Genomic DNA, 9,592 nt, shown 5'->3' with positions numbered 1-9,592 from the left:
ACAGGTGACCCAGGTGATAAGATGCAGAGAGGAGGCCTAAGATTTCACAGGAAACTGAGAGTAACTGATCCATCTCCCTACCACCCTGTCAAAAGGGCACCGGGCCTCTGTCCTGAGATTGGGTGGCTGCTCTGACTTAAGGATGCAAAGGAACTGTGGGGACAGTTCTGAGGAGCGGGGAGGTCCCTGTGGACAGGAACTGGGGTGAGGCTGCTTCAGAGCCCTGCAGTGTCTGGCAGGTGGGCCTCCAAGGCGATCAAAAAGGTGGGTGGAATTACTGAGCTGGATGAAGAACGGGGCTGGGGGCTGTGCGTGGAGCGGAGGGACTCCTTCCTCTATTATCGAAACTCTCCACGTTGTGTGTGGGCGCCCTCCCTAGCATCCAGTCATTCATCCACGTACTAGGACAGCACTGTTAGGCACAGGAGGATTCAGCCTCTGACACCCTCCTTGGAGATGCTCACAAGGAGGGAGGGATTCCATCCTGTCTCTGGGCGGCGGGCGCTAAATGTCTCATGGGCGAGTTTACTCGCCTCCCTTAGGCTCAGATGCCTCACTACAGCATCACTTCAGTAAGTCTGTGTCGAATGCATGCTTTTGGGGTTGGAGGGTAGAGGGTGGTCCTGGTTGTGGGGGGGCGTGGGTGGATGGTTGGTGAGAGTACTGAGTCGGGGGTTCAGCTCCCAGGTGGGGTTCTGGCTTGAGCTCGGGATTCTGAAGGTGCCTTTTACAGTCCAGCTGCAGAACCCCTCCCAGCAGCTGTTCCCAGGAGCCTATTGTCACCTTGGGGCTTTGTATGGCCACAGCAGGGTGGGGCGGCTTTGTCTCAGGAGGCCTGGGAAGTTGCAGCTCAGAGCACCTCATGTGGGGGACTGGGGGGGGGGGTCAGGGTGTGGGTGATCCCCAAGGGGCAGGTTCTGAGAGACTGTAATTCCCAGTGGGGCATAGGAATCAGGTGAATGTACTTTGGGGGGGTTAATTTTGATCACAAGGAAGGGGCTCAGAACGTGATGGGGGGGGTCTCTGAGTGAGGGTCACTGGGGGCGGGGCTGACGTCTCGGCGTGTACTCTCAGAAAAACTGCAATTCCTGGGGGGTGTCAAACTCTGGGTGATCTTAATGGAGGAGGGCCAGCATGTGAATTCCGGGGATGTCTAAGTGTACGTGTGGTGGAGGTGAAGATCCGAACGAGTGTGCCAGCGGGGTGTGTGGCTGGGCGTCGGAGTGGGCTGGTGGGGGGCAGCTCTCCGGAGGGCAGGAGCCTCTGGCCCCCGGGCAGGGAGAGTCGGACGGAAGCAGAGCCGCCAGGAACTGACCAATGGGGAGAGCGCCCGTATTTGCACTCTGGAGCCTGCAAATTCCTGGGCCCTCAGATATCCGCCCGACACCGTCCCCCCTCCCTCGTCCAACCCCGGGCATAAAAGGCGCCAGGTGAGGGCCTCGCCACTCCTCTCTTGCCGACTGCAGCCACTCTGCCGGTGTCGCCCGCGTCCTCCTTCGCCATGACTTCTTCTTACAGCTATCGCCAGTCGTCGGCCACCTCGTCCTTCGGGGGTCTGGGCAGCGGCTCCACGCGCTTCGGGGCGGGAGGCGCCTTCCGCGCGCCCAGCATCCACGGGGGCTCGGGTGGCCGCGGCGTGTCGGTGTCCTCCGCCCGCTTCGTGTCCTCGTCCTCCTCCGGGGGCTACGGCGGCGGCTATGCGGGCGCCCTGGCCGGCTCCGACGGGCTGCTGGCGGGCAACGAGAAGGTCACCATGCAGAACCTCAACGACCGCCTGGCCTCCTACCTGGAGAAGGTGCGCGCCCTGGAGGAGGCCAACGGCGACTTGGAGGTGAAGATCCGCGACTGGTACCAGAGGCAGGGGCCCGGGCCCGCCCGCGACTACAGCCACTACTTCAAGACCATCGGGGACCTGCGGGACCAGGTGGGAGGCGGCCCGGCCGCGGGAAGTGCACCTGCCGCGGATACCCAGCCCCGCGGGCCGGGCGAGGCCCGAGGCGCGGGCGGCGGGCGCCAGAGCCACCGCCCGGCGGGGCCGGGAGCGAGTGTTAGGATGGGGGAGGGCCCGCAGGATGGGGCGGAGGTAAGCCGGCCGGTGAGGAGGGGCGGGACCGCGGGGCAGGAAGTGGAGGCCTGGCGGGGGGTCGGGGAGCTGTTGGGGGCGAGTGTTAGTGTGGGGGACTGGAGGGCGGGCGGAAGAAGGCGCGCCGGTCGGCTAGGACTGGGAAAGCGGGGAGGAAGGAGGGGGAAGAGATGGGGCGCGCTGTGGGCTGCGCTGGAGTCTGGACCTGAGTCGCTGTGCAACAGGGAAATGCAAGAGTTTGGCCAGGGAGGAATCTGGTTCTCGCCGGGCCAGACCTGCAGTCTGCTGCCCCCGGTGAGAGGCCCTCTGCATTCCTTTTCTCCCGGCCGGGCGGGTCTGGTTTCCAGCCCGTTGAGGCTGAAGCCCCTCCCCCGCCCAGGGGGCCACTAGGGACTTAAGAGGAGCTCTAGGAAGAATGGGAGAGGCCAACTCTGGCCCCTGGTCAAGGAGGGACCCATGCTGTGGCTCCCGGACTGGGTAAAGGAGAGACGAATGCTGAGCTTGAGAAGACCTCTCTGGAGAGGCCCAGTGCCGTGTGGGTGGAGACCCCGGGTCCCAGCTACAGCCTCTTGCTGGGGGGCCCTCAGGGTCCTTCAGGGTGGGGCTTGGTCTCTTCCCACAGGGAACAGCTCAGAGCTGGGATCTCGGTCCAGAAGAAACGTTTCAGAAGCCAGTGGGACATTTAACAGCCTCACACGTTGGGTCTCCAAACGCACGGTCCCCACAGCGTAGGCCAGGGCCCACCCTGTGCCTGGCGTGGTGCTGGGTGCCAGGGGCCTAGACCAGACCCGTAGATGAGGGAGAGCTAGAGATGTAAACAACGAGCGTAGTGCTTTCAAACTTTACAAACTGTGACCTACATGAGGGAATACGTTTTGCCTCAAAGAGGAGGCACAAAGCGCCAGCACATAATAGATGCTCAACAGAAGCCTTTCCCTTCCCTGAAGGCGGAATGTGCTTTGAGTGGGGGTCAGACCCCAGGGTGACCCCTGTGCTCCCTGCATCTGGTTTGCGGATCACTAGATCGGCAAATGTCTCCCTGCGAGCATTTAGAGTTTCCCTGGGTGCGGGTCGTGGAGACTTTCCCCCAGGCTTACCTCCCTGCCCTTCCGGTTTCCCCCTGGCTCAGCCTCCCTGGCAGTAGTTTCTCCTGCTCCAGCTCCGGGGCCTGGACCCATTCCAAGGCCTCCCAGAGAGCAGGCTGCTGGGCAGCCTGGGGTGGCTGAGGCTTTGGTCTCCAGGAGGTGGAGGCACACAGGCACGCATACTCCTTTGCTCTTCTCTCTCCTCTGGGAAGAAAGTGGGTGGACGGTGCCCAGGTACTGAACTGGTGCCAATCTCCTGCCTTCCGCCTTCCAGATTCTTGGTGCCACCATTGAGAATTCCAAGATAGTCCTGCAGATCGACAACGCCCGTTTGGCTGCAGATGACTTTCGAACCAAGTGAGTGTCTCTGCCTTGGGGGCTGCAGAAGCCAGGGCAGGGGAGGGGGCCAATCTCAGGCCCTTATGGGGCTCAGTGCCGTGAGGAGAATGGACTCTGCTTTCACCCACCCCAGCTGGTCTGAAGCACACCCCATCCCCCATGGGCCCCTGAACCCAGGGGAGGTGGGGAAGTCTTCAGAGGTGCAGAGGAAATGCTGGCCTGACTGCAACTATTTCCTCTGAAAGGTTCGAGACGGAGCAGGCCCTGCGCGTGAGCGTGGAGGCCGACATCAACGGCCTGCGCAGGGTGCTGGACGAGCTGACCCTGGCCAGAGCCGACCTGGAGCTGCAGATCGAGGGTCTGAAGGAGGAGCTGGCCTACCTGAAGAAGAACCACGAGGAGGTGGGTTTCAAGCTGGGCTTCCCATCCATCCCAGCCCAGCTTCCCAGAGCTGAGGACGGTTTTTTTTAATCCTGTATCCTCTGACTGTGGCCACATCTGCTGCACCCTTGACCTGGCCCTGAGTGTGTCATGTGGCTCCCATGGGTTCCAGCAGGGGATGGTGGTGACCCCATCTGTACCCCAGTGCTAGCTCCTAGGTCTGTACCTGAAAACCAGCCCCCTATGGCCTGGGGGATGGGGGAGTGACCTGGCTCAGGCCCAGCAGGCTCTGGGCCCTGACATGCCCATCTCTGCTGTATCTTTCTAGGAAATCAGTGTCCTGAAGGGCCAGGCGGGTGGTCAGGTCAGCGTGGAGGTGGACTCCGCTCCGGGCATCGACCTAGCAAAGATCCTGAGCGACATGAGAAGCCAATATGAGGTCATGGCTGAGAAGAACCGGAAGGATGCTGAGGCCTGGTTCACCAGCCAGGTGTGGAGGGGGAGGCAGGTGCCCCTTGGGGAGGTGGCAAGGAGAGCGGGCTTAATGCTCCCAGGCAAGGGTCCACCTCAGCGCTTACTCCCTCCGCCTCCTCTAACTGCAGACCGAGGAGCTGAACAGGGAGGTCGCTGGCCACACGGAGCAGCTGCAGATCAGCAAGACGGAGGTCACCGACCTGCGGCGTACCCTCCAGGGTCTGGAGCTCGAGCTGCAGTCTCAGCTTAGCATGGTATGTGCCCTCTGCCCTGTGGGACGCACACTCGTGTCCTTGCGGCCTCGGGCAGCCTGGATGGTGGCCGGGCCCATGCCATCGCTGGGCACCAGGCTCTGCTGAGCCTCCTTCCCTCTCCCTGCCCTCAGAAAGCTGCCCTGGAAGGCACGCTGGCCGAAACGGAGGCTCGCTTCGGAGCCCAGCTGGCGCACATCCAGGCGCTAATCAGTGGTGTCGAAGCCCAGCTGAGCGATGTGCGTGCCGACACCGAGCGACAGAACCAGGAGTACCAACACCTGATGGACATCAAGTCCCGGCTGGAGCAGGAGATTGCCACCTACCGAAACCTGCTGGAGGGCCAGGATGCCTACCACAACAACGTGTCCACCCCGAAGGTCCTCTGAGTCTGGCAGCCTCCTGGCCTTCCTCCCCTGATGCAGAGGGATTCCCCTGGGTAGGGGCATGGGAGGGGAGGGACCCTTATCCCTGGCTCTCCCCCTGACCTTCCAATAAAACTTTATGGCCCAAGGGAGGAAGGACGTTGAGTTTGTTATTTCAGCCCATGGCGGGGGGCCAGGCCTTGGCACTGTTTAGGTTTTGCTGTGTAGGTTTCATTTGGACCAGAGTCCACGCTTTCCCAGGAAAGGGGAGGGAGGGCTCTCACAAACTCCAGCTGTTAACGGTAATTCCTGTTTGCAGAGGTCTTCGTGTATCTCACGTGTCCCCTGAAACAAGGTTGTTAAATAAGCATTGCTCCCATTTTACAGAGGGATAAACCAAGGCTCAGAGAGGCGAGGGGGGTTGTTGTATATATAACTGTTCTAACACATGGCAAAGGTGGGATTTGAAACTGTTTTTTGCTTCCAGATTTAGTTTCCTTTGCACTGAACTCACCCCAAGGGTTGCTGTGTGTTTGTGTATCTGTAATTAATGTTTACTGAGCACCTACTAAGTGCTATTTAATCAAACAACCCTGAAAGGTAGTATGAGTTATATCCTATAGAGTAGGAAACAGGCTCAGAGAGGTTAAGTAACTTGACCAAGGCCACATAGCAGCTACATGGCAGAGCTAGGACCAGAATTACATTTCCTGATTCTTAACCTACAGTGCCACCCCTGCACCCCATCTCCTAGGATGACACTGCTGTGCCATTTCCTCAGGACATTCCAGTCTTGCTCTGTGTGAAGGCCTAGGACTGGGATCCCCTGAGGCAGTTCCTCCTGACAGGTTTCTCCTCCTAACTTAAGGAGAAACTGGGGCTTTGGGGTCGGGGGGTGGGCACCAGCTCAGAACAGGGCTGGAGAGGACGCCCTCGTTGGGGTGTGTGTGCACATGCACTGACACCTCCATCCATCCCCTGGCAGCCCTGCGTAAGCCCCTTACGTCCACCCGCCCATACCTGGGCCCAGAGCCTGGAATAGGACCCAGCTGTGACCCAGACCTCCCACAGAGACCCCCAAACTGGCTTGCCTGGGGCCCGTCCTGGGCCCCCAAAGGAATGCAAGTCCCAGCTTCCTGGTGCAGCTCTGCCCTTGGGTTGGTATGGTCTGCCCCTGTGGTTTACAGCTTAGCTGCCAAGAACGGAGGCCAATTAAAGGTAAATAAGTCCCACTTCCCCCAGCAGAGAGGTTCAGGCTGAGTGGGTCTGCTCAGGCCCCGTGGATCTGTCTGTGACAGCGGCCGACCCTGTGAGGGAGGGGTCTGAGTGAGGCGGAAGCTCTCTAGGGGGACAGATCGACGCGCTGCCACCTGTGCTCAGCACTGCGCTAAGGAGGCTCAGGACCCCGCCATACCTGCTGTTCATCCTGAAGGGGGTGCTTTTTTCGCCATTTTCCATGGAGCTTGGTAGGCTCATTAGCTTACTCCAAATCACAGGCTGGTGACCCCCGAGCCCAGATCTTCCTGCTTCCCCTGCCACAGCCCTGGGCCAGGAGCCCCTTCTGCCACGTCCCCAGCTATTCCTCTCTGGCCATCGGCACCTACAGACCCACTCTCACACTTGACTTAGGAGGCCTTGGAGGTAGAGGCCAGAGGCCTGGCTGCACCCCCAGTCCCAGGCTGGGACTGCCAAGAGATATTTGTCCCCTGTTCGTGAAAGCCTCTGTTGTCACAGCTGAAACTCTCCCCTGTGCCCCAGAGGCCCCTGGAATGTGGCTGTGAGGCGGGGTCTGGGCCCCATACAGGTGGGGCTGGTGACTGGGTCTCAGGTCTGGGTGTCAGGAATAAAGCTTTCCTTTGTGTGTGTGCGCGCGCGTGTGTGCGTGTGTGTGTGTGTGTGGACACTTTTCTGTCTCAGTCTGGGAGCTGAAACTCGGGGTACTGTGTTGACAGAAGCAGCTGGGATAGAGGAAAGGGAGCGAGAGGAAGCGGGAGGGGATTTGGGGGGGCAGGGTCTTTCCAGCCCGGCTGGTCATGATGACGGCTTCAGTTTGCAAGCATTTCCGGTCCGTCATCTTGCTGCATCCCCGTGAGTCAGACTGGGCCAGAGTTATTTCCATTTTTCCAACTGGTAGACTGAGGCTCGGGGAGAGGAGGCTTGATCACTCAAAGCACGTAACTAATAAATGAGAAATGAGGAATTCTCCAGGCCCCAGGGCATGCCCTCTCTCTGACCCTGGCATCTCCCTGGGGAGCGGAGGAGTGAGGGAGGATTCTAACATCTATGGAGGTCCCCACTCCCCCTGTGACACTGACTGCTCACTGTGGCCCTGTAGCTGGGCCCAGTGTTAATGGGGTCAGTGTTTTTTTTTTATAAATTTTTTTATTGTGGTAAAGTACACATAACATAAACGTTACCATCTTACGCGTTTCTCGGTGCACAGTTCTGTGGCAGTTCTGTGCACTCACATTGTTGTCCAAGCATCATCACCCTCCATCCTCATAACTCTTTCCATCTTGTAAAACTGAAACTTTATCCCCATTAAACCATAACTCCTCATTCTCCCTCCCCACCCCTGGCAACCACCATTACACTTTCTGTCTCTACGATTTTTGACTCTTCTTAGTATCTCGTGTAAGTGGGAAAATGGCCCAATTTTAGTCAGGAGCCCGGCTCGGAGATGTTGTGTCACACCCAGAGGTGGAGTCCAGCTCAGGCCCTTTCCACTGGGCTGCATCGTCCCATCCCAAGGAGGGAAGGCCGGCTCTGGGACAGCCTGTCTGCCTGCAGTGGGCAAAGGACAGAAACTGGCACAGCATCCCAGGTGGGCTGCCTGGGGCAGGGCCCAGGTCTGCAGTCTGGGCTGGAGGCAAATGAAGCTTGATCTCCGCCCTTGCCCAGCCATCACCTTCTGGTGCTAGTGAGTAGGCTCTGGCCACCCAGACCTTGAGCTCATAGGAACTTTTTGGACCGAAACCAGGGATTTGTGACTGGGGCAGCTGCTGCCTGGCCTGGGCCTGAGAGTGTAGGGAAAGCCCCCTTGAGGGGGCTGCTGCAGGGGAGTCAGGGTACAGAGAGAGGTTGGCTGGGGTCCAGCCCTCCTTCACCCTCGGGTGATGGCACATAATTTTTCCCGGGGTAATTGCTGGGGCCATAATGTCTGCAGAGGCTTTAATGAGCTATGGCTGATCTGAGTTTGATTATTTTTCTTTCCGGGGAAAAGACAGTATCCTCCCACCCACGAGACAATAGCTCACTGTCTGGGCACAGCACTCAGAGGCTGGCTCACTGTGACGCTGGGCGAGGAGAAGCCCACCCCCACGTACCAGGAATACTCCACTACCCCAGCTCAGGCGCAGGAATCTGGGGTCTGGGGAGGGGAACACCTTCTTTTCCTGTCTCCTGTTTGAGTGGGAGGGGGGCGGTCAGAGGACCCAGTAGGTCCTGGCGATGCCTTCTTACTAGCTGTGCCACCTTATACAAATCACTTCCCTCTCTGAGCTGCAATTTCATTCCTTCTGAAATCGGGGCAGGGATCATCTTCTTAGCTGTGAGGAATAGAGGAGGCGTGGATGCAGAAGTGCTTTCTAAACTGTGAAGGATGCCGTGGAAGTAAGAATTTACTGTTATTAGAGCAATAATAACAATGACCTGCATTGTCCAATAGGTGCTGGTTATGGAAGAATATGGCAGAGTGTGGCGGTCACTCACAGGGCAGATCTGATGCCCAAGGACAAAAAAAAAGTCCCCCCAGGTGATGGTACTTGGGAGTCCTAAGTATTGCACGTGCACCCCACTAGCCGGTGCCTCAGAAGACGGGGAGCAAGGAGGAGGCAGGATGGGGGCTCTTGGGCCTCAGGGCTTCCCCGTAAGTGGGAGCTGAGAGTGCCCGTTGCCACAAGGAAACTGAGACTTGAAAGGTACCGTGTCCAAGGTTTTCCACGCAGTGATGGGTAGAGCCGGGCTTGAAGCCAGGTCCCAGGGAATCCAGAGCTCCGTCAACTTCACGGTGTTGCAGCTGTGGTCCAGGAATCCTCCTCCTGACTCTCCAGCCTGGTCTTGCTCACCTCTCCACCCCTGGATCTCTCTAAACCCCACAGCCAAAGCCAGAGGGCCAGGCGACGCCTCCAGTGGCACTGCCCACAGGTATCAGGTATCCCCGGAAAGCGGGCCCTTGAGCTGGCGGCAGAGTAGAGGGCTCTCCTGAGTGCTGGACTCCCCTCTCCGGCCTCAGCATCCTGCTCTCTGAGGCGGTGCCTTGTCTGTCATACAGAGTGAACAAAGTCAGAAAGAGAAAAACAAATACCGTATGCTAACACATATATATGGAATCTAAGGAAAAAAAAAAAAAAGGTCATGAAGAACCTAGGGGTAAAACGGGAATGGAGACGCAGACCTACTAGAGAATGGACTTGAGGATGTGGGGAGGGGGAAGGGTAAGCTGTGGCGAAGTGAGAGAGTGGCATGGACATATATACGCTACCAAACGTAGAATAGATAGCTAGTGGGAAGCTGCCGCATAGCACAGGGAGATCAGCTAGGAGGTTTGTGACCACCTAGAGGGGTGGGATAGGGAGGGTGGGAGGGAGGGAGACGCAAGAGGGAGGGGATATG

General features: G+C 58.6%; 1 protein-coding gene across 1 annotated transcript; it reads left to right on the top strand.

Moving 5' to 3' along the window:
- Nucleotides 1-509: 509 nt before the first annotated feature.
- Nucleotides 510-5,135, top strand: KRT19 (keratin 19). The gene is made up of 7 exons (XM_024130072.3): nt 510-572; nt 1,467-1,924; nt 3,443-3,525; nt 3,753-3,909; nt 4,217-4,378; nt 4,491-4,616; nt 4,748-5,135. The coding sequence occupies exons 2-7, from the start codon at nt 1,502-1,504 to the stop codon at nt 5,000-5,002; spliced, it is 1,206 nt and encodes a 401-aa protein (XP_023985840.1). The 5' UTR covers nt 510-572; nt 1,467-1,501; the 3' UTR covers nt 5,003-5,135.
- The last annotated feature ends 4,457 nt before the right edge of the window (nt 5,136-9,592 follow it).

Source organism: Physeter macrocephalus, chromosome 14, assembly GCF_002837175.3.
Source record: "Physeter macrocephalus isolate SW-GA chromosome 14, ASM283717v5, whole genome shotgun sequence".
NCBI classification, from domain to species: Eukaryota; Metazoa; Chordata; class Mammalia; order Artiodactyla; family Physeteridae; genus Physeter; species Physeter macrocephalus.
This window is presented reverse-complemented; position numbering and strand designations above follow the sequence as displayed.